This window comes from Lissotriton helveticus, chromosome 10 (genome assembly GCF_964261635.1).
Source record: "Lissotriton helveticus chromosome 10, aLisHel1.1, whole genome shotgun sequence".
Lineage (NCBI taxonomy): Eukaryota > Metazoa > Chordata > Amphibia > Caudata > Salamandridae > Lissotriton > Lissotriton helveticus.
In genome coordinates this window covers 128,336,078-128,363,902 of record NC_136071.1, presented here as the reverse complement: position 1 = coordinate 128,363,902, position 27,825 = coordinate 128,336,078, and the positions used below count along the sequence as shown (strand labels likewise).

The 27,825-nt window shown below is 41.3% G+C and overlaps 1 protein-coding gene across 1 annotated transcript in view; it reads left to right on the top strand.

The window, feature by feature from the left end:
• Positions 1 to 27,825, top strand: part of ADAP1 (ArfGAP with dual PH domains 1) — a 424,297-nt gene that overhangs the window by 334,714 nt on the left and 61,758 nt on the right. The window contains exon 5 of the mRNA XM_078664923.1: positions 24,963 to 25,075. Within this exon, the coding sequence (XP_078521049.1) occupies positions 24,963 to 25,075 (113 nt within the window). The remainder of the gene's footprint in view (positions 1 to 24,962; positions 25,076 to 27,825) is intronic.

Below are 27,825 nucleotides of genomic sequence, written 5' to 3'. Positions count from 1 at the left end.
ACCCTCGCTGCGTCACCGCTCATTGCACCCTCGCTGCACCACCGCTCATTGCACCCTCGCTGCGCCACCGCTCATCGCACCCTCGCTGCGCCACCGCTCATCGCACCCTCGCTGCACCACCGCTCATTGCACCCTCGCTGCGCTACAGCTTATTGCACCCTCGCTGTGCTACAGCTCATTGCACCCTCGCTGCGCTACAGCTCATTGCACCCTCGCTGCGCCACCGCTCATTGCACCCTCGCTGCGTCACCGTTCATTGCACCCTCGCTGCGTCACTGTTCATTGCACCCTCGCTGCACCACCGCTCATTGCACCCTCGCTGCGCTACAGCTCATTGCACCCTCGCTGCGCTACAGCTCATTGCACCCTCGCTGCGCTACAGCTCATTGCACCCTCGCTGCGCCACCGCTCATTGCACCCTCGCTGCGTCACTGTTCATTGCACCCTCGCTGCGTCACTGTTCATTGCACCCTCGCTGCGCCACCGCTCATTGCACTCTCGCTGCGCCACAGCTCATTGCACCCTCGCTGCGCCACAGCTCTTTGCACCCTCGCTGCGTCACCGTTCATTGCACCCTCGCTGCGTCACTGTTCATTGCACCCTCGCTGCGCCACCGCTCATTGCACTCTCGCTGCGCCACAGCTCATTGCACCCTCGCTGCGCCACAGCTCTTTGCACCCTCGCTGCGCCGCCACTCATTGCACCCTCACTGGGCAACTGCTCATTGCACCCTTGCTGCGCCTCCGCTCATTGCACCCTTGCTGGGCGACTTCTGCAAAGGCTACGTGAACCTGCTCAGTGACTGACTTCTGTGCAGCAGTCAGCAATTCTGCGTGTCAAGCACTTCAGTGTTTAGGAACAACTGGGGGACAATCTCTTTTCTGCCAAGCAAACAAATTGATCCATTGGATTGAATTGCTGTCCTGGCATCGATCTGCGAGGTAATCTGCAATGAATTATTCATTTTTCTGCCATTGCCTCAGCTGAATCATTCGGGGAAAATTGCGGTTTTCTTTAAAAATACATTTGTCAAATGTAGTGATTTTGGATTGCTATAGCACAAGGCAGTAAACGTCCACAGAGATCTATTCTAAGGGGCATTGCGATTACAACGCCTCTTATCCGACCACCGAGGAGTAGTTGCTTCCCTGTCCGGCTGACGTCAACTCTCTCTGGTCAGGAAGCCAACTTTGAGTCAGGAGGTTACTGCATGAAGTCTCAGCTCAACTGCTTGACGCAATGACAGTGTCTGTGAGCAGGGCCGGACAGGTGTTTTTTTGTATTCCTCCGGGCATTTCCCCAGTAAACCGGAGCCCTTGGAGGCCAGTTTTGATAGTCCAGGCCCGCTCGGGTTAACCCCACCTGCCCGAATTTCATTGCAGCAGCTACAGGGAGACTTGAAGAGAGAGACAGAAAGGGAGGGAGGGGGGAGGTAGAGAGAAAGCGATTAGAGAGGTAGAGGAGAGAGGGAAAGAAGGAGAGGGAGAGAATGGATGAATGGAAAGGGAGAGTTAGGCAAGGAGAGGAAGGGAGCTGGCTGGATTGAACATTTTTGCCAGGGCTGCTTCTAACTCGCTTTGTATTTTGTTTTTGTATTTCAGTAATTGTAGAGGCAATCTTGTGTCTACCTTGTTGTCTTTAGGAGCCTCGGCAAACCTTTGCAGTTAGCCTTGTGTGTAGTAAAACATAACTTTTTAATTGTTTCTCCATTCCTAGGGCTGGCATACGTAAACGCTTGGATCTTTTTCGTTTTTCTATTACTGCTTTATTGGTTTTTCATTGTATGATTTTAATTAGCTTAAAGTAAAGTGAAGTAAAGTTAACTCTGCATGCAGCACACACTTATTGCACCCCTTTAGCCCTCTCCAGTTTATACTGTTCCAGTATATTGTGTACACCAAATTATAGGAACCATTTAAAGACATGTACATTGGAAAGGAGAATGACTTTGGCACCTAAAATAATACTTGTATCAAATAAATATGCTGACTGAGTCATCAACCAAGCTTGCAGTCAGATGAGACCCTCAAGCCATCTCAGCACAGTCCCTTCCAACCCTCAGGCATGCCTCCTTGTCAGCACTGGAATGGTCAATATTACACTGTTGTGCTTTTATCACACTGTGTGCATTGGTTTCATATAACAATACATATCTAAAGCGACTCTGTGTCAGGGACATCTCAGATATCCTAAGAAAGGAATCGGGTGTGATAGCTCGGGTGTGATAACTTGCGGGTGAATTCTCTTGATCCTTTGCTTAAGCCTCTGTTTCTCAGTTTGTGCTTTTTGGGTCACTGTGTTATATCTGGGAGAGTCCAAATAAATCTCTTATTACCCCAAAAGCATGGCTTCCTTGCCCCTTCCTCTTTCTCATCCCACTACAACTGGAGGTAAACAATATTTGGTCACATTGTTGGATTCCAGATGGTGTTAGATTGTGGCTTGTTACAGTATTACATTTCAAAGCATAAACTTTACAATTACATAGGATCTGTGTTACAAAGCCCTTTGTGCGTGTAAGTTGAGCTTAAAAATGCATAGCCTCTAAATGAGCGTTACGCCACAGCTGTAATTTACAAAATGTGGTTTTACTCTCATAAAACGATTTACACCAGTGGTAAAGTCTAGGACGCAACATGATCGTAATTCATTGATCACCACATACACAATCTCCAGTTGGACACCAATAAACGATGGCAGTTGTCCTAGAATTCAATTATTTGCTGCCAAGCATGTGTGTATGTTTGCTAGCAGCCCTAGTAGCAGGACATGTTGGGATGTAGTTGTTACAAAGATTTCCAGTGCTCGTAAGGAAAAAAATGATTTGATATTCAGCTCATGAGGTTGGGGCTCACAGCTCAGTTCAAATCTCGATTTATATCCGTGTCAATTTTGGTTGGACGGCTTGGAACGATCAAGCCAGTCCAGATGTACTACTGTATTTATTGAATTTATCAAACCGTACAAAGCAGTTTACTGCACAGTACCCCTACCCAATCTTTTTCCATAATTACAGTAAGACCATAAGCACAACAACTTTGTACCCCGGCATGCTTATTCCAATTGGTGATTCCACCATATAGCCCATATCTTATGATATTGATTCATGTTCCATGTGATCTATACACATATCGCTCTTCTTTGGCATAATAGTCTATTTCCTGAAAGCATGGGATATTGTTTATTATTAAAAAGGTTTTTTTCGTCTTTTTTGGTTTTATTCAAGTTCACATGTATTAATTATCCTCTATAATGAATTCTCTATACTGAATAGAAATTGCATATTTATGAATTGTGTTTGCATAATAAAAAGAAAATAAATTGCACATCGTTTTTTTAAAGTTTTTTTGTTAGTCCTTCTTCTTCCATTTGCTAGGGGTGTGGGTGTTTCAGGAGAAAAACTCACTATTTACTTTGGGAACACTCACAAACATACTATGAGCCTGAATATTTACAACCTTCTGCAAGACCCATTGCTACTCTGGAAACTATTGAAGACTTTTTTAAGTTTCACAGTGGAATTCAAAGCTTAGTTTTATACTTGTAAAATGATTTACTTTCACATAGCTTTTTATGTGAGTAATTTTCCCAGGGGAGGGGAGGGGGTGTTCCTGGAAAGGCATACTTGTTCATAAACTTCTCCACTATTCATTTCCACCATGGAAACAGTTCAAAATGTACCCCTGTCAAGGGCAAAAATAAAGTTGTTCACTGAATCAGGATTCAAAGGAAAATCTCAGAATTAGATGGGTGTCATGGAAAAGGTTTCTCCGCAATAGAAAAATGTTTTCCCTTCGCAGAAAAAAAAGTTGGAAAGTACACTTTTAACTTCGGATAAACATTTCCACCTCCCTAAATGTACAGAAACTACATTTATGCCATCAGAAATGGCGTCACATTGAGCATGATGCAAATAACCAAATGTTTTTAGAAGTACGCATGGTAAAATGTGCCTGGTGCAGCTTGGGTTTACTCCTGCAAACCTTTGTGAATTTAAAAAAATCTAATTCGCTCCCAATATAGGAGGAAACCTGCAGGAGGAAATTTCCAATTTCCATCATGAATCCGGTCCCAGGTATTTAAAAAATAAAAACAAAGGTAATATGTGAAAAAGAAACGTCACAGGCGCTCCAGTGTGCTACATATAGCATTATGTAACTGTGGCCAGTTAAAAAAGTTACAATTTTCCATTGTGGGAATTGCACATTTTCATCTACTAAAATGTTACAGTAAATGTTCAGTATCCTAAGTCCTGTCTTGAGCCCTATGCAAGATCTTCATTTAAACACTTGTTAGCCTCTCAACTACTATGTTTCTGGATCTAAGATAGTTCCATCTCATCTTTCCACCTTTGACAGAGATGCGCCTCTGAATAAAAAGAGTAAATCCTCAGAATAAAGCCCATCCCCCGCCCAACCCTTTATTGAAAAGACAATCTTCTTATTGGAGGGTTTATCCCCATTTTTTAATGACAGGAAATATTGATTCAAATTTCCTCTTCATTGTAGGTGAATTGTAGTTTTTTTTAATAAATTAGAGATTTATTCCTATGTGAAAAAGGAAGTCATCCCCCCTCTCCGCACCAGGTACACCTCAATGCAGACGCAGATTACTCAGACAACATCATCACAGCACTTTCAGTGCCAGACTGAAACTCAAAAAAGAAAAGAGCTGTAGCAAAAAAAAATTCAACCCTGCCTTATACCACAGATGGGTACGCCTAGAATGGGGTAATGGGGAAATGCTTGGAGATTGGGAAGGCCATCTTGCACTAAAAACAGATCAACCCCTCTCCTCCACCTCACCAGGAAAATCCCACTGTGCCAAAATGACTACCGGTAGCAAATTAATGTAAGGCAGACCAAGGAGTGAAGATTGTACGTGACGATTAAACAAATGTTTACTGTGTTATGAATCATCATGGCCATCACATCAGGAACCACAAGACAAAAGGTCTGACTGTAATGGGATAGAAACTTTAACCCCAGCTCAAACAGGTTTTTATAACATTTTGCTACATCAATAAGTTGTACGTTCCAATTCATCATGAAATTCAAAACAAAATATAATATTACCTTTCAGCTTTTCTAAGGAAAACATAGAGAAAACATAACTAATATGCAAAGAAAAAGATATGCCCAAACAGACTACGTCTAACAACCCAGTCACTAAGTAGCCATATTCACTAACCTTTTTTTTTCTTTAACTATCCACCTTCACTACTCTCTTGGCTTTTCCCCAACACTTCCCAATCTCTCTGACTGCCACATCACATACTTTATCAATCACAACAGGAGTACAAAACTTGTTTTTTTCTCCTTTAACAAAACCTGCATTTTTAGTCCGAACAGTATCACCTCTTCAAATCTATCATCTTTGCCACTTTTTTGTTATCAAATTCTCCTTTTCCTTAACTTGGGCAGCTTCAACATTCCCACTCACAACATTAAGTTCATTCAGTGACACATCTTGCACTGATTACTACACAATTCATGCAGGATACAGCTTTGATGCTGGCGGTGTACCCTATTATCATACTATGATACTTTTGTCTCTAGATTAGGTGGGGTACATCCATACCATGGACCTTTCAGCTTTGATAACATTCAGTTATTAGCCTTGGCCCTCTGGACACACTCAGTCAACACTCTATTCATACGCCTCACCTGACCTTTTATTTGGGGATCATAGAGTGAGTGTCTGACGTGTTTGATGCACAAATATTTCTAAAACATTTCACTGACAAACTATATCCTGTTATCTGATACAGTGAACGTCTCTAGAAAATGCATAATCCAAAAATTCAATAGTATTCAAAGAGCTAAGTTCAGACATAAAGTTAACTTTGGACCACTAGCTATAATAGTCCACCAATACTAGGGCAAATCAGCATTGGACCAGTAGAGAACTAAAAAGACCACTGAGTCTATCTTCAATTTCTCCCAAATTTTACAGGTAGAGCTCAAGTGGAGACATTTAGCCTCTTTTCACAACTATCACAAGCCATGCAGTTCTTTACTATTTGATCAATTTTGGCTTCCATGGAGGCCCAACAAAAACAGCAACAATCTATCTTAGTTGTAGTGCACCCCAAATTTTCTCTGTGTTCTTTGATGCCCAGAATTCCCTCAGAGGTATCGGAGGTACGATCCTCTCCTCATTAAATAAGACACCATCTTCGGCCCGTTAACACTTCAGAGACAGTCAAATAAGGTTTCAAGCTGGGGTGAAGATTCTTTTTCATATGCTATCCTTTCACAAACAATCCCTTGATCTATTCCTGAACTATATATTTTTCCAAATGCATTGTTTTTCAGAAATCTCTTGTTTGCCTGTTCAACAGCTGCAATAGAACAATCCTCACCCATTAATCTGTCCCTTCAAGTATCATCCTCATTTACTATTGGAAACTTAGTTAGCAGTCTACCGTACTATTCTTCTGCCCGTTATATTGATATTATTACATTAGAATGTCTGCATCATCGTCGATAACTTTGCAATGTTAGTTGTAGAATTCTTTTACTTGTTCATCATTAAGTACATAAACCAGTGACTAATGGTCAGTTTATAACTTAAATCTGCTTCCCAATATATAAGTATCAAACATTTCTACTGCCCAGCAATGTGCCATAATTCTTTTTCGATGGTGGAACAGTGTGTTTTTGGTTCCTAAGCCCAAGATACAAAACGAACAGTGAGCAGGTCTTCGCCTCCTCTCTGAATCAACATGCTTCCAACCTCTGCTTGCTGGCATCAGTAGTAATATAAAACTGAATTTTTGCATTTTAAGGTTTCAAGGCTTTAGATGCTACTAATGTATTTTACACCCATTCAACTGTTTCCTGACAACCATCATCCCATCTAAAAGGGACATTTTTCTTCAACATGTTTCAAATTGAAAATGAACATAGCATAATCAGGTATGTATTAAACATAAAATTCACATAGAACTCGAAATTACTTCAATTAATTTTTCTCCCTGTGTACTGGAGACTTAGAGCAGTTTCAACAAGACCTTGTCTTGGTTGTGTACTTTCTTTCGATATGAAATGTCCCAGATACTCAACTTTGACTTACAAAAGCTCAAAACCAGGCTGTACCATGAGATTTAGCACAGTGTGAAGGTCAATGTCACGTTCTTGTCTGTCATCACTGTAAATTAGAAAACAGCCACTCCAGCAATCTCCTTAAACAAATAAATCACATGTTTGAAACGTGCTGAAGCTAAGCTGAATGATATTCTGCGGCACTGAAATGATCCCACGGGAGACACAAATTCAGACAAATTCTGATATGCAAGTTCCATGTTTGGCCTGATAAAATGCTGATGCTAGGTCAAGCTTGATCAACACTTTTGCTCTCCACTCTTCCCGCCAGTAGAGCAAGTTTCTCATTGATCTTGGGAATTGGATGGAATCTATCTTGATCTCTTTTTTTAGACTTCTTAGGGCTACGCACACTCTTAAATCCCCATTAAATTTGAGAGTCTTGACCAATGGAGATAACCATAAGGAAGGTTCGACTGGTTTGATAACGCCCTATTGGCACACTTAAGTTAATACTGACTCTAAATCTGCCCTCATAATAAACAATGTAGCTGTATTGCCAGTCTTTTGTAATCAGAAAAATAAATATATAAACGTGTATATATATATATATATATATATATATATATATATATATATATATATATATATATATATGCCTGCTGGGTAGCACCTATACAGTTCTATAAAAACTGTCTGCAGTGTTACTTTCTTTTTAATTTGCAAGCATATGATCACAATCTTTAGGTTCCATTTTTTTCTTCTTTTTACTTTATGCTTACAATAAAACAATAAACATTGCACCAGCTTGCCAGGGCCAATCCTGCTAACTTTGCCAATGCTTGTCACAGGTGCCTAGCTTTCTTTTTATTTAATTTCAGTGAGACCAGTTATCAGCACACATTGGAAGCAAAAAAAAGTATTTCTTCCAGAAAAAGGGACATGGAAATACAAGGGATACTTTATTCCACAAGCATCAGTGTCTGTATGAATCTAGTTTAACCACAATATCGAATAAATGAATTATTACTCAGTTGCTGCTGCTGTCATTGCAGGTAGTTGCATACAGTTGTGAAGTGATTGCCAAATTTTAATGGAAAGGTTAAACCGGTACTGTTAGGTTGATTCTTATACTGTAACTGCCTTTGCCTCCAGCACTTCAATTCAAGGGTGGGTATGTTTTGCATACCAGTTTGAAAAGCAATGCTACCTGCCGCCGCACCAGCTTGAGCTGTGTTGGCATGATTGTGTGGTGTGCCAGAGGTTGCTGTTTCCAAGGCACATCTGTTCTAGCCTTCTGATGGGAACCTTTCACCCATCCTTTCAGATGCCTGCGGAGCAACTGAATAAACTGGGGAGTGGTGTTTCTTCATCCCAGCCTGTTGGGAACACCTTTCGGGAAGAACGTGGGAATGAACGCTCCTGACTTTCTAAATGTACTTACGGCACTTGGTGGAGCTTTTAGTTTTATTTACAGTGGTTGAGCTAATATTCAGAAAAGAGATGTGTTTGAAAAAGGTACAACCATTATTTCAGCAGTGTGGTTCGTGTACGTTGTTAGAAGTTTGGCTACATGGAAATCTCATTGTTGGAATTTCTGCTTGACCCTGAATCTCAATCCAGATGTTATTTTGAAGCCAAAGACACGAGTCTAGCACATTTAGTTTAATAGGAACCCCTCTTATCATAAGAACCTATATTACCTATGCCCATGCATTCCTGATGTAGCATTAGCCAATTAGCTACTTATTTTTCAACAACACAAAACCGTTAATCAACAGAAACCTCAATTGGGCACATATATAAAGTCCATTACTCTTAGAAGTGTAAGTATATTGAAAACCCATGAGAAGTTGTAAAGCCCACCTCCATTCGACACAGCACAGAAATTACATATCAATCCTGATCACTCAGTTGACGAGATAGGATCACGTCAAGCACTTTGCTTCATCACTTTACCATCCATAATATTTTGAAGCACTTTATTAATATACATATGGCTTAATCAATGATGACCACAACCAATATAATACTAATAAGTATGTATGCAGGACACATATCTCACTGTAACAACTCTTCGATCTCTGCATAGACCTTGTGCAACAATCCACCTTGAAAAAGGCTAACACAGCTGCTGCTCTGTATCATTTGATACATTGTCAAGATGAATTTACAAAGATTATGGATACCTAAATAAAATAAAATGATTAATTTAACTAAGAAATGGACCTTAAATTGAGGAGGCAAAGACACAAGCATTAAAAAAATCCCTTTACCTTTTTCTATGTATAACATTATGGGTACCATCACATTTATATAATGAATAACTATGTACACCTGAACATTGCTAGCACTGCCAAAGCAGAACTGTCTCATATAAGCATAGGTGTTTTTTAATTACCCACAAAGACATATATCATTGAAAAATATTTTGGAAAGAATTGAAGTATTTTAATAATAAAAAATAATTCGCATAAAGTAATTGTTTGGTTCCATCTTGGCAAACTTTATGCCATCATGGTTTCTGTAGGGGTAACCACGAAACTATATTTAGGAAGACTTTAAACATATCCTGGTATGCATTTTTTCTGAAAAGAAAAGTTCTTATTTTGTGGATGACTTTTAGAGATTGGAACAAACCTGGGTACTCTCTTAAAATATATTTACCTGACCATATTTGGAATGATTGAGTCCAAAAACATAAGTGAAAGTTCTAGGAAGGTTAAACATTCTTTATCATCACTTTTTGTACTTTTTAGTATTTAACAGTTCATTACTGTGGTTCCTCTACACCTCTCTCTAACCCCAACCCCTAGTATGTATTTCCTGCTTGTGTTTATTTCTTTTAATTCCGTGTTAATATTGACATAATGTTTAATTTATGAATTAATATGTAGGTAATTTATTACACACAGAATGTATGCTTATTAACTTGTTAAGACGTTATTTGTAACTGATTCACTTTTGACTATTTTGAGCATAATAAAAAGTGAGTTAACAAGAAAAGCATGCATATGGATTATGGATATGAATATGAATCCACCCTGCAATTCATGACACTAATCTCTGCTCACACGACAAAGGTCAATTGCTGGTCAATGTGCCGCATCTTTACTTCAAACCATCCCTATTCATCTCATGTAATAGCCGCCTACATGAAACACTGGTTAATCTTGTTCTGATTAATGGTCAATGTGTGATGAATTAGGATATTTATAACAATTACTATGTAGTTATGTATGATATGATTAGTGGAGAAGCGTGGCTCAGTGGTTAGAGGCGGCAGACCCGGAAGCTGAGATCGACCGTGGACCAGGGTTCGATTCCCCGCCTCGGCGGGTCTCGGGCTCAAAAATTCCACGGACTCGACAATTCTCGCTCCGGTGCCTACTCAAATCACGGGGTCACACTCTGCAACTCTGGGCAATAGCTTGCTTAATCTCCACTACGGCCCCTCGCGGCGGGATGCCTGGCTTTCACCTTGTGGACACCCTGCCGGGGTTTCTCACAGGGGAATACCAGGACGGGTTCCCTAAGCAAGCGCCAGGATGCCCTTTGGGTGACAGGTTTGCGCTATATAAGTACACCTACATTTACATTTACATTTACATATGCGTCGAATGTGCTTATGCAGTGTTCCTGTGGAATCCCTACTGAAAGACAGAAATAACTACCTGAAACACATTTTATATTCTAAAATTCTCAAATTTTACACACTCGGTCCCTCTAGGGATTACCCACGACACCTACCTCTGAGAATTCAGTCTCCAAGGAAACATCACCACAAAACCTCCAACCATTCTACCCAGCAGTCTGATACAGCTTGGTTAAACTTGTTAATGATTTATGATTTTTATAATCCAAACAACCTGGCGCATGCTGAGGTTGCACATAGCAGTTAGCTAGGATTACATGCATACTCTGCAGTGTAATCACACCGAAATGAAATTAAATGAATTTGTACTTGTATAGCGCACTTATACCCTGAGGTGTCTTGGCGCTGTACGCATACCGCTGTGGAACCCTTCCTGGCTTTTCCCTGTGAAATGCCCACTCCTGGGCACCCCCAAGGTGAAGCCAGGCATCCCAGCGCTGTTGGGGCCGTTGTAGAGATTAAACAAGCTATTGCCCTGAGTTGCAGAGTGGGACCCATGATTAGAATGGGCACCGAGGCGAGAATTATCAGGTCCGAGGAAATTGAGCCCAAGACCTGCCGAGGCGGGAATTGAACCCTGGTCCCGGGCCAGACCTCTGCATCAGGGTCTGCCGCTCTAACCATTGAGCCACACTTCTCCACTGAGATCTCTTCTCATTCATTCGTAACAAGGTTTGTGCACTGGATTTATTCTGTGAACTAGCCCAGTTTTTGGAGAGGTTTATTGCCTTAAATTTATTTTGCTATTCTCTCCTTTTCACAATAGAGCCCAGAGATGCTCTTACAGCTTTCCATCTTTGTCTGTTGTTGACCACTCAATATGATGCCATGGTTGAAACGTACGCAAATCGACAAAATCATTATACTTGTAGTAAACTACAATGAAATGCTGTCACCTCACTTGCTACTAAACAAGGCTTGGTTTAAAAAACGACCTGCAAAATTTTTTTTATCTTCACTCGTAAGAGATACATTTATCACGAGTAAGATAAAGGCCTTAACATTATATTGAAGAGCAATGAACAGGATATGACTCATTTCTGGTAATGTGGCTTTGTTGTTAAAGAAAACAGAGGCAATGGGAGTGACACACCTTCCAGGAACAAGAAATGTAAAAAAAAACGAAAGTAAATGAAAGGTAGGATTGTGCTATGTTACAAAAGTCTTTCCCTAGCAAAGGTGATGAGATTAATGAAAAAAGTAACAGCACTATGAAGTACCAATAGTCAAGAAATGTGTGTTAGTAAGAAAGTATCAATAGTCAATAAATTTGTGTGGTAATGGTTCTAGAACCATCCCCTTCTGTACATTCTCCCCATTGTCAGAAGGGTTGTATGTCAATACAATGCAGGCTTTTACCCCCCATGCCATTACAAGGCGGGGATTACAACGAAAGTCTTTACAACGACTTTCGCTGGAGGGCGCTGGATAGTGGAATAGTTTAATTTTCTATTCCAACTCCAGCCCACGTTGACACTAGGGAAGGTGTTGGATAGAAAATTAAACTATTCCCCTATACAACAGCGCCCTCCAGCGAAAGTCGTTCTAACGACTTTCGTTGTAATCCCCGCGTTGTAATGGCAGTGCGGGGTAATCCCCGCGTTGTTATGGCTGTTCTCCGTCAAAAGTGTTATAAAAGTGCTGATGAGCAGTTCATTGTATGCATTGTAAAATGTTACAAGTTAATAAGATGAATTTATTACCATGAAATCACTGTGTGCTATTGATAAATATTAATACACTTTCAATAGTGATCACATCAGAAAAGATTACAATAGGGATCACCTTCTGCAAGATTGCCGTCGTGATACCAACGATCACATTAGCCAAGGGTATGGCGTGAAGTGCCTTCACACAAGTAATGAAATAACAGCCATACTACAAAGTGTCCTCTGGTACCAAGCAAATAATATCCGCTATAAATCTTCCCAAATCATCATGAATTATCAATTACGTTATTAGATTTACATTTCTCCTCACTATGCAATCATTTAGTCAATAAACATCAGCGTAACAGATTCTGGTAATACACATATTTTGATGTCAAATACAGTTTGTTTTTATTTTAAATAAACAAACACAATATTGCCAAAAATAAACTTGTCATTTTTTAATTATAACGTAGCTGTGTAAGCCCCCAAAGTACTAATTTTCTTATTCAGTGAATAAATGTTTGGTCTCCAGTCATCATGAGTCCAGATTCTGCCTCTAATTCTATCTTTTAAGTAAGCCTGGGCTGTGAACCCTGCTCCGGGGAGCTTTGCTGAGCTCACAACGAAGTGGAGTTTTTCCCAACGGTAAGTTGGCGAGCACGAGCTAGGAATATCCAACACTAGACCACTTCCCTGCGAGATTTCTCAACACGGGCCGCCGTGGATGGTCGCTACCGCTCGCATTGAGAAAGCTTCAGTTCGTGTTGAGGAATCTGCCACTCGAGTAGAACTTGTACTCGAGCGACAGAAAGAAGCAACGTCCCCTTGCACTGTGCAAAATGCCACTCGTGCTGATTTGACCTTGCGGGACAAACACCCGGCACTAAAAATCAGTGCAAACGGCGCGAGGTAACCCACTCCGGCGCTGGCGGAACTCTACATAGCTTGAAGGAGTACCAGGGATGGCCTCTATTAGGCCAAGGATGCCATTATTGGTGAAGACAATCTCAATTTTGACAGGGCCACCAGTATGTCACACCTAACTACTGTTACAGCCGTCACAATCCCAGATTCTGCCACTGATGCTATCTATTAACATTAAATTCCAGGGTTGGCCTTTATTAGGCCAAGGATGCCATAATGTGTGAAGACAATCACAATTTTACCAGGGTCCCCAACATGGCAAACTTGACTACAGTTATGCCAGGCATGGTCACGGTTGTGCCAGGGATATTTCCATAACGCTTGGAAGCCATGAGGTGCCATTGCCTGTCCTAGACAACAAGAATTAATGCTAGAGAGAGACAAACGTCAGGGAGGATAATAAACCATGCACACTGACAGCCGACAGAAATGGGCACATAAATATTATGCACACAATGCAGTCTGTTTACGACCTTAAATATGGTTTATTTGTTGGTTACTTAACGATGTGAAATGTTCAGTATGGAAGGATGGATAGAAGAGTAGATCCTGAGTAGAGCAGGTCAGAGTAGATCAGAGCACTTGAGGAAAAAGCACAGTGGGCTATAAAGTGATCTCCAATCACTGTGTTACATTTTAAATCATGAGTTTGTGTTTCTCCAGACGAGGCCCTCTTAACATATAATGCCGACCAGTATAGATGGCAGATGACTACTACATCACGCAGCTAATACAGTCTTTTGTAACATTTCCTATACATTCACCTACCCCCTTGTATGATTCATTGTCTCTGTATAATGTGTGTGTGTTTGTCTGTGTGATATATAAAGAAATGTGATACCTTACATTGGTATGAATAGAGCTATAAAAGAAATGAAATATAAGTGAGAGAAGGGTAATTGAGAATTGAAGGGCACAGTTAGATGGTGGTAGTGAGTAAATCTGTGGAGAAGGAGGTAATAGGGAGCGCCAACAAAGATTGTTGCACCCGGCACCACCAGCACTGAAGCCTGCCCTGTACGGTATATTATGAAGCATTATCTGTAATCGATAGTCGCATTGCATGGTGTAAGCTGACGTCAACCAACACCGAACAGGCAGAGCATTATAGCAATAATTTCATCCTGGATAAACTCATCGAAAGCATTGTCTGATCCTTGCAGCGGGCGACTGCTGGCTACATCACTCAACAAATATTTTCAGGACCCTTTGTATAGGGCACTGGGTATCACAGAAAGGTCCTTACATCTACCCTTGCCCCCACCTGAAATTCTTTACTAACCATAAACAGCACCCTGGATGGACTGCTGGTGAGCCTGTGGCCAGAGGTATGGCCAATGAGAGAAGTGTCAAGCAAAGGAAACATTGAATTTTCTGCTAGGCGCCCTCATCTGCGTGGGTAAAGCTATGCAGATCTGAACAGCATCTGTGCTGTACCACATTCATCTACCACTTTCGCTTAAGGCTCCTCTCATTGGAATGACCATGGGACCCTGACATATGGAGAGTACAGTAGATGTGAAGTAGATGTGAAGTGTCTCAAGTGTGTAACACATACACATGCAGACCCTGCAGTCCATAGAAACACAACTCCCAGGCCTGCAGACATTGCCAGCAGTCACGCTCTCATTAAAACTAATGGCTCTTTGGGGATGCTGAGGAGGAGCAGTGATATTGTTATGGTCTTAATGTAATGTCCACAATGGCTACGGCAGCTTACGAGCGCTTTGTAAAGTTTACCTATGAATACAAAGGGCAGTAATTATCTCCACCAATAACATCCGTGAATGTAAAGTTTCTCCAATGGTTCAGATGTAGAATTGTTGTCTTGAAAGCCAAGGATTTCCTGGGAGACTATTAATAGGCACACTTGGAAACATGTTGTGAGTCTTCCACCAAATGCAATGATTCAGTCTAAGAGGTGTAAACTGGGACACACATAATAGCATGTACTGGCAGGTAGCACATTATTAGAATCTGTGAAAACTTTGTCCAATGGAGTTCTAACTAAAATTCCATACAGATGTTGAAGGAGATTCAATCTCATACAAATATTAGACCAAAACAATACTAAACCAAACAAATTATTATAGGAATCTGCATGTAAGGTTTGGCGGGGTTTGAAATTGGGATCCATTTGCATCCCAACAGGATTTGAAATATTCAGCTCCACAGTTCTCAGTGGGGAAAGATAATAAGCATTTGGAAATCAAATCTTCAGTTCATTTTATCATATTTATTCTGGGTGAAACTGAAATGTTTTTTGCATGTATAATTTGGCAGCTCAATAAATGATAGATGAAATTTTGAAAGAAAGGCTTGCAGTTAACACATATTTCCTTTACAGGCATGACTTCTTATTTAAAATGAAATCATAAAAAATGTTTGGGTGCTCTGAATGTTAAATGCACAATCACCCATGTATTGTTTAATTGTTTGCTATTTCTACCCCACTCTATGGGATCATTTTGATGTTGGGCGGACCGCCACTGACAGGCTGTTGAGGTGGTCCATCTGACATCCTGGGAATTGATCCAACTGTCGGATTCCAATGCCGGCGGTTGGAGTGCGGAGGATGGGGGTAGGGCCACCGCCTCCGACAGGATCAAAGATCCTGTCGGGACGTCAGTGAGATTCCTAACCCTATAATGGGAGATATTCCTTTCCAATGAATTTTTACATGGCGGTCCCACCGCCATGAAAAGGCAGCCAGTAAAGGACTTTGGGGGCCCCAAGAAGAATCCCCATACCCCGTGGGCCAATGCCAAGTGGCCTGGGGGCACATGTAGTTCCCCTCCACACATCCATGCACCTTGTGGCAGGCAACACTTGGTGCCTGGCACACAGTGCATGGATGTGTACAAACTGTCCTTTTACACTGCAGTTTGTGGTGTGGCACTTTTCCTGGGCCGCAGCACAAGTTGCAGTAGAAAAAGACAGTTTCGATCACCTACACAGCGGTCTAAGGGTTATATGGCGGGCGGGACCGGCTACTCATTGTCGGACGGTCTCATTCCCGATGTGAAGGCGGGCGGGCGCTCAGTCGCATAATTAGGCCCTATGCTTTTTTACAACTTTTATTTCTTACTTGCAAAAGGAAGACTCGCACAGCTACAGTCAATTTTATACCAGAACTGCCTAATGAAGAATTGGAAGTTGGATCGGTAAAAAATATATTTTTTTTAATTCTTAGGCATCTTTTTGAATGTTTTCAGTATCTGTGTGCTAATGTTCATTGAATCTGTTTTCTAACTCTCTATCTTAAATCAGAAAAATGATGACTTTTAGACAAAGATAAAACAAGCTATATAATTGGTTTGTAATGTTTTTATAAAAGGAGATGATATTAATCACTAGTAACGAACGCAGGCAGATTGATCAAACGTATTTCCTATTACCAGATATTAAAGTAGAATTGTGTGTTACATAAGAGCAGCAACTACAGATTATTACTAATTGTCACACTTTGTAAACCCAGTGGTTAAATGGGTTCCTGGTATGAGTCACTGTACTGAGAACGTAGGTACTTACCCTCATGGGCTAGATGAGACCATGCAGCTCCAGACCAAGGAAATAACACTTAGTGAAGACATTTATAGCACTATGTGAGTTATGAAGAGTGTGTTACAAATGTTTGCTCTAAAAAAATGTCTCAGTGCCCCTAACCCCTTCGCCACTGGCGGGATTCCCCCGCTGTGCTGGGGGGCGGGGGGAGCGTACAGCGCTCCCATGCTCATGACGAGGTCAGCTCATCATGAGCCACGGTGCTCCGGAGCTGAGCTCGTCATGACCGCGCCCGTTTAAATGTAACGCTCAGCACAGCAGGGGAATGTGCCCAGCGTGCGAGCGTTCCATCTAACGGACGCGGTCATGACTAGCTCAGCACATCATGAGCACCGGAGCGCCATGGCTCATGACGAGCTGACCTCGTCATGAGCACTCAAGAGGTTAACTTTCAGAAAACTCTCTGCCCTTTCTATAATCTGGCAATTGAGTGGGTGAATAAGTGAGTTTGCACAATCTGGGCAATTGGTGGATGAAGGAGTGAGTGATTTAGAGAGTGAGAATGTGTAGATATTTCACCACTGACACAGCTTCGGCTAGATGACTATGACCGCATTCAGAATCTTGCCCAGTGTTTCAAAAATGTTACGTTCCGCCAGCCACTGAGTTTCCATAATTAGGTCCCAGAATATCATTACCAGCATATTACAGAATATCCGATAAAAATACTGTAAACTAAATATTATTTACAAAGTTATTGCCCTATTGGATTTAATGATAGAAAATTTACTCCCATGAGAGGATGTTTAAGTAAACACTATTTAAGACAAAATAATGTTGCTAATGATATTCTTTTATGCAACCCTTCCCACAGATTGTTCAGATAAGATAGCAAGGATGACCTTGTGAGTCAATTTAACTAGCTTTACTACTTTCCTGCTCTCTTGTGGATGTCAGTGTTATGATCTAGAGATTTAACAGATAACTGGGTGTAACATTATGTCGATACATATCTGGGTCTAGTGGTCTCTGTGGTAATGGGAAGGTGATGGGTGAAGGGTGGTGGTGAGGGGGAGACACTTAGAAGGAAATTAAATCTGGGTCCTCTTTGGACCCTTATCCCCCCACAGTACCGAGAGATATAGCTAAGGAGGTTAGTCCCATTCTTACGGAAATCTTTAATACCATGTTCACTTAAGGAATTTTCCACGCCTTATGGAAGGATGTGTTGATCCTTCCAATTATTAAAAAAAACAAATTTGGATGCATCTAGTCCAAGCAATTACTGTCCTATCGCCAGGCTGCATTTTCCAGCTAAGATAGTGGAGAAAATCATGAATAAACCGCTTGCTCAATTTGCCCAAGAGAATGATTTACTTGATTACTCCCAGTTTGGCTCTCGTCCGGAACACAGTACGGAGACTGCCTTGATCAAGGCTACTGAGTAGATTAGGACAGTGATGGATAGAGGTGGGTCCGCTGCCCTAATCCTCCCTGTTCTGTCTGCAGCTTTTGATACTGTTGATCATAATTTGCTGCAACTGCGCTTGGAAAAATTAGGGGTTAAAGGTTTGGCACTGTCCTTGCTATCATCTTTTTTGATGGAAAGAAGACAAACAGTGACCCTGTATCTTTTTAAATCAACCCCTTATGTTTTGCTTTGAGGGGTTCCACAGGGCTTGTCACTTAGCCCATCCCTTTTTAATACCTATGTGTCAGAACTGGCTCCGCTGATCCAATAATTCGGATTCAGTCTAACATCTTATGCTGCAATACCAGATTGTGGTAGCTGCTTTTAAAGATCAAGCCTCCTCTGCACTTCAGTTTCAAAATTGTATGTTGGAAATGTATAGTTGGATGGCCAAGCACTGCCTTAAACTTACTTAAAAGAAAACCGAAATAGTGATCTTTGGTAATCTCCAACCTAGATGGGATGGCTTTTGTTGGCCTGTCGAGATGGGAGAACTGCCAAAGCCAGTAGAAAAAGCAAAAAACCTCGGGGTGCTGATTGATGACAAATTAGCATTCTCACAGCAAACTAATGCGACTGTTTCTGCCCCCTTTTATTTGGTTAAGAAACTGAAGAAGGTTCTTCCTTACATCCCTATCGATTCTAGGAGGATGGTTGTGACTGCACTTGTGCTATCGAAATTAGATTATTGCAATGGACTGTATCAGAATATGCAGAAACAACATAAAAAAACTGCAGATGGTACAAAATGCAGCCGCAAGACTCCTATTAAATCTGCCTAAGCACGATTCAGTTTCTAAGGCAATCTGGAGACTTCACTGGCTTCCTGTAGCAAGTCGTGTCAAGTTTAAGACACTTTGCTTAGCCTATAAAGCCTTGAATAATATGGGACCGGTGTTCCTAAAAAAAAAAACAGAATCTTGGTATCATCCTGGTAGACAGTTATGTTCTAGTGGTACTAGGCTAATGATGGTTCCTAGGATTCGCATCTCTAGTTGGGGGGGGCCGAAGCATTGGTTATGGCATGGCCAAATTATGCAATACGCTTCCTAAGCATATTAGGTCTGCAAGTTTACTAGCCTCATTCAGAAAGAGTCTTAAAACCTAGTTATTCCTGAACTAGTTCGTGATCTTTTCGACTTACTTTAGTTTTAGCGCCAAGACACCTCCAGGTATTCGTGCTCTCAATAAGTTACATTAACATAACATAAGGATTACCTCCTCTTACCTCTTGAGATTCCAAATAGCAGAAGTTGTTTGTAGTGGAAGTGAGATGCTTCGGGACACAATGTGTATTACCATACTCTCAGTAGGAGGAACCAAGCATACTTTAGTCTTATTTTCCGGAATTAGTCTGTTTGCTGGATCACTGAGATTGGTTTCACTGAATTATATCAGTGACATTTTTCACTATATGCCCATTTGGTGTGTCTTCTCAGAACAGGCAGTCCAGGGAATCCTAGTAGTATCTGCTCAGGTAAGAAAAGTAAAAAATGCATTTTCATGGTAACCCAGAACAGGTTTCAGAGACTGCTCTAACAGATATTCCGACTACGTGCCTCTCATACTCCGAGACCTAGATTTCTGCTCACGAGGACATATTTACCAGATTATAACACTGGAGCACAGCGAGACTGAAAAATCCTCCTAGACGCCATTGCAGAATGGCGTAGCGGGTATAGAATATTCATACTCCCCCAAAAGCAAATGGGGAAGGTAATTCTGTGGGCACTTAGATAATTACTTTCTTAGAAGACAAGCTATTAAATTATGATGTTTTATACCAGTTCAAAATTGTGATCGTTAAGCATGGGTTTTATCAATTTTAAAATCTCTGCTAGTTTTTAATATTTTTTTTCATGTATATTAATGTGTATAAATAAATTATGTGAAATGGCTTCAGACTGTAATACATGATAGGTTGTATTAGTATGACTTGCTCAGGAATGTTGGTTATTAATTGTATTGATGGAATACTGTTGTAGTTTTCCACAATTAAGTATCTTTGACTGACTGACTCTTACACCCACATGCATCATTGTAGGAATTTGCGATTCCTAAATTGCGAAAATTAAGGAATCGCAATTTAGGAATCGCAAATTCCTATGCATCAAGAAATCTCAAAAGTTTTTGAGATTTCTTAATTTTCTGTATTTGCGAGTCCTTAATTGCGAATCGCAATTAAGGAATGGCATTACATTGATTCCTATGGGCCTAGAGGCCCATAGGAATCAATGGGAAGGCATTAACTTTTTGAGATTTTCATTTTGCGAATCGCAATTTGTTAATCCATTTCAAGGGTGCTGAGGCGGGTCCAAAGGACCCCCCCCCCTGCACCCTTGAAATGTTTTTTTTAAGTGCAAGTTTCACACACACACATGTCCAAAGGACATGTGTGTGTAACATGACACTTTCAAAAATGCTTTTTTGAGCATTTTTGAAAGATTGCGCAAATTAACACGAGGGTCAACCTCGTGTTAATTTGCTCCTCCTATTTGCGAATTCGCATTTTTTTAAACATTCATGCATTGCATTTAAGGAATCGCAAATATGCGATTCCTTAAATGCAATCGCATTTTTAGAAATCGCAAAAAATTGCGATTTTTGAAAAATTATTTAATGCATCCCAAAAAGTTATTTTGGAATCGCAAATTGCCGAATTTTGCGATTCGCACCGTTTGCGACTCCAAAATCGCTTGATGCATGTGGGCATTAGTCCTTACAAAGTAACAGCTCTATGGGGAATTTCTGACAGATCACCAGTCATGGGGAAGTTGAGCAGAACCAGTCACAGCTCAGATGGAAGGCATAAGTTTCAGTGCTGATCCACAAGACAAAGAAGCATCATAGTTAATGTTATGCTCCTAGAATTCTTGATGCGTGGGTAGCAAAAGAGCTTTGATTCCACATCATGTCCTCTGAAGTTTAACCTCACATTTCTATAGACCTCATCTGAAGGATGTCTATTTTTGCTTGAATTGCTCCTTTTTGTTTTAAGGCCATAGTTAGGTTATATTAAATGCACTCACCTCTGGCAAGTACTTTTCCCTACATTTAAATACTCCCTCAAGTAAATCTTTAATTTCAGTGCCTCTGTACACAATACTAGGAAAATAACTTGCCAAGGACTTGCATTTGTTTTGTGCAACTAAAAATAACTGTTTTCGTATCATCGTAAACAATATCGGGATTTGGCACTCATTTCTAGATAACACTAGAACTGTTTGCTTAGAGCGTTTTGGTCCAAGTACTGCTGTTGCCCACCGGTGGGTGAAATTAATAGCTGTTAATTAACCAATGTGCCCTTATGAGCATTAGTCAACCATGAAAAGTCCTATTCGAAGATCAAGTTTCAGTGGGTCTTGCGGTGTGATATGTGTTGGTACTCAAATGTGTTTGAAAAGTTCAGATGTAGATCTTAAGAATATATAACAAAACTCCACACTTATATTATACAGTAAAAAGTCTAACATATGTTAAAGAGGTTACAGAATTTCTGTCTCCGTTACATTTAACTTGTTGGGAAAATAATGTAGCTTTAGAGATAGTCTGGCAGCTATGGATCTTTTGTTGAAGTTCTCACATTTTGTCCTTCAAGGGATGACATTTGAGGACTGTAAATAGAAGCCTCACTAGAAGACGTTTGGAAAAAAACGCTGCAATATTCAAAATTGTTTCTTTATAATGCCTTCCAAATTATGCTAGAAGAAGCCTATTTTAAGGAAGTTTCTTAGTTATGGATACGTTTCAGAAAGGAAAAAATATAGTGCCAGTTTAATTTGCCAAATTTGGAAGGCAGAATTCACAAATGTATCAAAGTAAAATATTAGCAATACTTTATTTCACAAAAGGGGTGGTAGTTGTTAGTTGCAGTTAAAAATTCACTCAACACACCAATATGGAGGAACTCTATCAGTCTGAATCTGAGAAAATTGTAAAATGGAAAACATTGTAGAGTTTATACTCTTTGGGCCCGATTACGATGCAGTTAGGAAGGCCTCCTAACTGCATTTGCTCCTTCCGAATCGGATCGAGAACGTGTCTTCCCAACCGAGGGCCTGATTAGGAACATAGGCTACCATTGAAGTCAATGGGAGTCCAACCAAATCGTATCTGAAGCATCCGGATGCATCGTACTCAGTCGGTCTGACTCTCCCGATCCGAGTGGGTCGGAAACCATTTTCAAACCGATTCGGTCAGTAAGATTTCCTAACCACAGCGCAATCAGGCCCTTAGTAGTGTTTCCTTTGATATTTGTACTTTTGCCAAAATATGGATTGAAATACAGTTTGTCTGCTCAAAAAATAAATGATTACAGGTTCCCAATTCTCCTACTTTAGACGCAGACCCACTTGCCCTATACCTATTGATTTATTTTGTGGATTTATTTGAAATGAAAGTTGTAGGTATGTTCTTCTCTGAGTGGTCACACAGTGTTTTATATCAGCAGGTGCTATATATGCTGTATGCTAACCTGCAACATGCACTTGACAGAATAACCTCTCTTAATAAACCTGCTTCTGACATTAGTTAGGTCAACTGTAAAATGTGCTTTTGACCCGGGTATGCCTAGCTGCATAAGATGTTGAAGTGAGACAGGGGTGCTGCGTCCTTCTAGTAATAGATTTCAAAAATGCTTTCTTGCTCCTGAGAAGGAAGCAGCCTTTCCAGCTACGATTATTCATATTACATTAACTCAGATTAGGAAAGAAACTTAAAAATCAATCTTTGCTCTACTTGGTTGCTTATTAAAAATGAGTGGTGAAGTTAGATGTTTGATGTCAATGATGATTGAAAAGTTAATATCTGCCTGAGCCATGGCAGCCCCCATAAAGAAGCTTGTCGAGCTCTTCCTTCCTCCATGGGCATTGATTCGATTTCCCCTATCCAAACAGCAGGGGCTGCTCAAATCCAAAGTGGTGGGGTGGGTGGGTGAAAGGGGGGTTAGGGGAATAACAATTAATATTTAAAATGTTACCTGCCCTGCAACCGACTCTAACTCTGGCGGACGCCTCGGTGCTTCTCTTCTTTTCTTTTTTTGAGCGCAATCTTGACCCGGTATCGGGTATCAGAGCACTTTACATAGCACCAGTTGCATTACATGAGGACACACATTCATTTTTGTTAGGCTCCGGGAGATTAAGTGATTTGCCCAGAATCACAGAACGTTCAGCGTCATTGCCGAGACTTGAACCTGGTTCCCCAGATTCGAGGTCGACCGCCCTAGCCGTTAGGCCAACTCCTCTCCTTCAACCGGCAGTCACTGGGGCACAAAGCACAGGCACCTCACCCAATCCAGACACTGCTTTTATGCTATACTAAGCATGAGAGCAGCGCCTGGATTGGCCTGAGCAAGCTGGAATGACGCTTGCTCAGGGAGGGCAGCACACCTGGGTTGGAGACTAAGGCGGCTGACAAAACTAACATGCACACTTACAGTGCACAACTCTCCTCCTCCCTGCCATGGCCCGGCCCTGCCCCACCCTAGATTTCATGACTGAGTCAGTAAAAGGAAACTAAACTTATAATATTGTTTTGCTATCGTTTTATTTTTCGCTGACTGACCAGTGGGGTGACGCTCCTCCGCCATTACGAAGGAGCAGCCCCTGTATTCAGAACTGTTCTAGATGAGGTGTCAGTGACCCTTATCATACCCTTCTTGAAGAATGAATGGCAATCTGGGACAGCTGTCCTGCTAGGAGGTTTATGCGGAATATGAGAGGCAGTAGTAGGTCACACTAAAAGGACTTGCAATAGTCCACAAATAGAGCCTCTGGAATTGTTTTAACCATAAGACAAAGAACTATGGGGCAGATTTACAATAACTGGCGCATCCCCAGGGATGCGCCAGTTATTGTGCGCCGCAGCTCCGCCACCCATGGTGCACCGCATTTACAATGCGGCGCACTATGGGGCAAAACGGCACAGATGCGTGATGCATCTGTGCCGTAAAGGCGGCGCATTGCTGGAGCTGCGTCGCAATGCTCTTGGGGGCCCTATCTGTCCAATGCTGCGTCAAGCCTTACGCCTGCTTCAAGCAGGCGCAGGGTTTTGACGCAGCATTGGCCTAAAAGTGCCTGCGTGAAATCTTGTAGATTTAACGCAGGCACTTTTGCGAGGCGCACCTGCCCCGGAACGCCCACCCTGCGCCGGAACGCCCACATGTGGCGCAGGGTTTTACAACGTGACGCATCTGCCTAGATGCATCACGTTGTAAATGGGTCGCAGGGATGCGCCACGTTTACGACGCCGTTGCGTGACGCAACGGCGGCGTAAACGTGGTGCAAGTCTGACATAAATCTGCCCCTATGTATGCATGTGTTATTTGTATAACACAATCCTATCAAAAGGCAGCGGGGGCTGTGCAGTCAATTGAAAAGTCGCAGTCAAAACATGATTGCAGAGTAGCTGACTTCTAAGATCCAACATGGATTTTTAGCATTGTGAATTAGTATTCTATGAAGAGGTGTGTTTATACATATATTATTTGGACAGTCAAATAATTTAGAAATTGTTCCATTTTCTAAAAAGAAAACAATTATTTTACTTTGTGTAGGAAATTTTGGATTCCACAGAAGAAGCTTAATTTAAAATATTCATTTCATGTTAGAGCTGTATCGCTTCTGATGTTATTGTGAAACATATCCTATTCTGAGTAACTTTGTAATTTTCCTGTTTCTTTTTAAATATTGGAGTTTCTTCTCTTGCAGGATATCGAGAAGGGCTCCTTTGGAAGCGAGGACGTGACAATGGACAGTTTTTAAGTAGAAAATTCATTTTATCAGAGCGGGAAGGAGCACTGAAGTATTTCAACAAAAATGATGTAAGCATTCGGCAAGTTAATCCAGAATGATTCAGTTGTAAGCACTTTATTGCCAATGACAGGGTTCCTCAAATGCAAAAATCAAATACAAGCATACAACACTAACACATTATTTTTGGTTGATCTCCATTCCTACTTTATACCTGATAAACATACAACATAAGCTACTAAACTATTACAAATAAACTTTTCTGTCCTGGTGCCCTGTCCACCCTCATACAAAAGGACTAACTGACTGCGGCTGTAAAGTCAGTCTTCAATTCAATTATATTAGAACATTGGAATGTTGGTAGCTCCATTGAAAACAGTGAAGTGCTCCAGGCTTCTAATGCCTGGTAGAAGCCCGGAGCATTAACATTCCAATGTTTGTTCACAGATGTTTCTGGGAACAAAGGCCTCACAGAGCCCGAATGGATTTCAACCCCCTTGGGCTCCGTAAGGCTATTGTTTTACAAATTAGAACATTCTGCCCTCTAGGGCAATATAGAAATTCTTACTGGACAAACAGTAACGGAAATGAGCAGGTAGCAAGATATTTATGTAAAAGTATTTTAGTACCAATCTCCTGGCCCATAAGGAATAAAACACTCCACAAAGTCAATTTGAAAGTAAGCATCACCTTTACTACTTACTGTCACTACCCTAGTAGAGTCAAATGCACAAAGGGGGTAACTTGGTATGATGTTGTAATGAAATAGCATCATAGATCCTGAGAAACCAGTCTTAAATACAGTATCCAACATATCACTTTTTCCTCTGCCACAAAAGGAGGTACGGTGACGTTGCATTGCAGCTCCACTGAGTGACGGACAGGCACATACAGTTTTTTTCCATGAGCCAGTAAAAGGACAGGAACAGAGGTCCCCTGTGTCTAGATGTTAGATCTGACAGACCCTGGACCACTTGATGCTCAAATAATACCCAGGGACTGCCCTTGACATAGAGGTTTTGCCTTTTGGTAGGTTTATCCTTGAGGACGGTGTTAAAATAAAACCGTGGGTGCATGAAACTATATTAGAGTTGAAAACATATGAATTAAGTACATTTCTGCTTAATAATAGTGTGTAGCTGTGTCCTAGGAGTAGTAAACAGCCTTATACGTACACTGTAAGATTGTGTTGTTTTCAGGTGGGAGACAAAGAATTTATAAGTCCCAAATGATTGGCTTATGTGGTCAGTGTTCCTTGGTTCACAAAGTTAGATGAATGGAGAGGGGTAAGAACTTACAGCAGTTAAGACAAGCAGGTTTGATTGGGATTTCTGGAATTGTCGGAATAGGTTTCTCCCAACCTAAAGCTTTACTTCAATGATCTACTGTACGTTTTCTTATTTTAGTCAGCCCTGAAAATGTACTCCGGGGACCAAGCACATCTAGCCCCCACAGATGCACATTGCAAGTTGACTCTAACTCTATGATATGTACACACCGGGTCATCTCCATGACGTGTACACGCCATACCTCAAACCACACCTATTGCATGTGGGCATGTCACAGTCTCCAGGCTCAATGATCACTTTTACTTTGAATTTAGTCTCACACTTTAGAGCAATTTTTGTCCTTATAAAACATGCATAGAGAGAGAATTAGCTTGCTAAAAAAAGAGAACACAAAGGATTTTACCAAGATTTTAATTCAGCGTATGACCCCCCCAGAATCTCAGAACAAGAAAAAGCTTATGAAGAGAGCTATTCTCTGCGAAGGGTGCCAAACTGAGTTGCCATGTTCACAGCATACCAGATCTCATCAGATCGGACACCTTAATTCAGTATAACTGCTGGCTAGGTTCTCCATGGTTAATTTTTGGCTCATGCCCCATTTTACCTCTCAGCTCCGTGCATGATTACTGGGCGCTCCCGGCACCCTTTCCGATGTGCTCATTACTGCGGTCGAGGCGACAAGCTAAGTGATGGGAAGCTTGAGGCTTTCCAATGTAGTGGGCCAGCAGAAGGAGATGGGAGGGCTGAGCAACCCATAGCCCATTCTCCTTGCGAGTTTGAGGAAAGATTTAAATTACTGTGGTTATTCCTCTGAAACCAGTGCCAGACAGACGCAGAGAACTTGTTATGGTAGGGATCCTACCTAAAGACTGCAGCAAGCTAAACCAAGCTTTAATCTGTGCTCTGTATGAACTATAGAGAATGCAGAAATTGAAACTCATTATCACCTGCCATTAAACCAGAAGACAAGGCTTCTAATCCCTACTGGCCTGCTTGGCCAAAATGTACCGGCATGCAGACTCCAGTTTCATGCTGTCTCAGAAAACGTCCAGTTTTTCCTAAAAGCCCGCATGAAAAGCTTAGTGTTATGATTCAAATATTTGTATTAATATTTCCAATAACCAATACTCTCACCTGCATCCAGAGGCCGTAGAGACAGCACAGTAGGACATAACAGTGAGAAATTGGAGAAGAGTGTATAAAGGGGGGAAGGGGCTAGCATGAGGGGCTAGGGATGGAGAGACGAAAGGATAGTGGGGTTTGTCACCCAAGGCGTGTGGCTTACCTCGCCAGATTTAACTCTGTCATAAAACGTCTGATGGTCACCTCTTTTTTTTCCCTTTCAAATGGCTCCCTCTTTCCTTTCCATCCTCTGCATACCTTTTCTCTCTGACCACAACCTTCTCTAAGTCACATGCATGTTTGATGTAATCTCTTAATGTATTTCTGCAAATTGCCCAAAATACATTTGGAAAGTTATACCCAAGCAACCATAACCATCTAATCTCCTCTAGCGCATCTGATAACCCCAC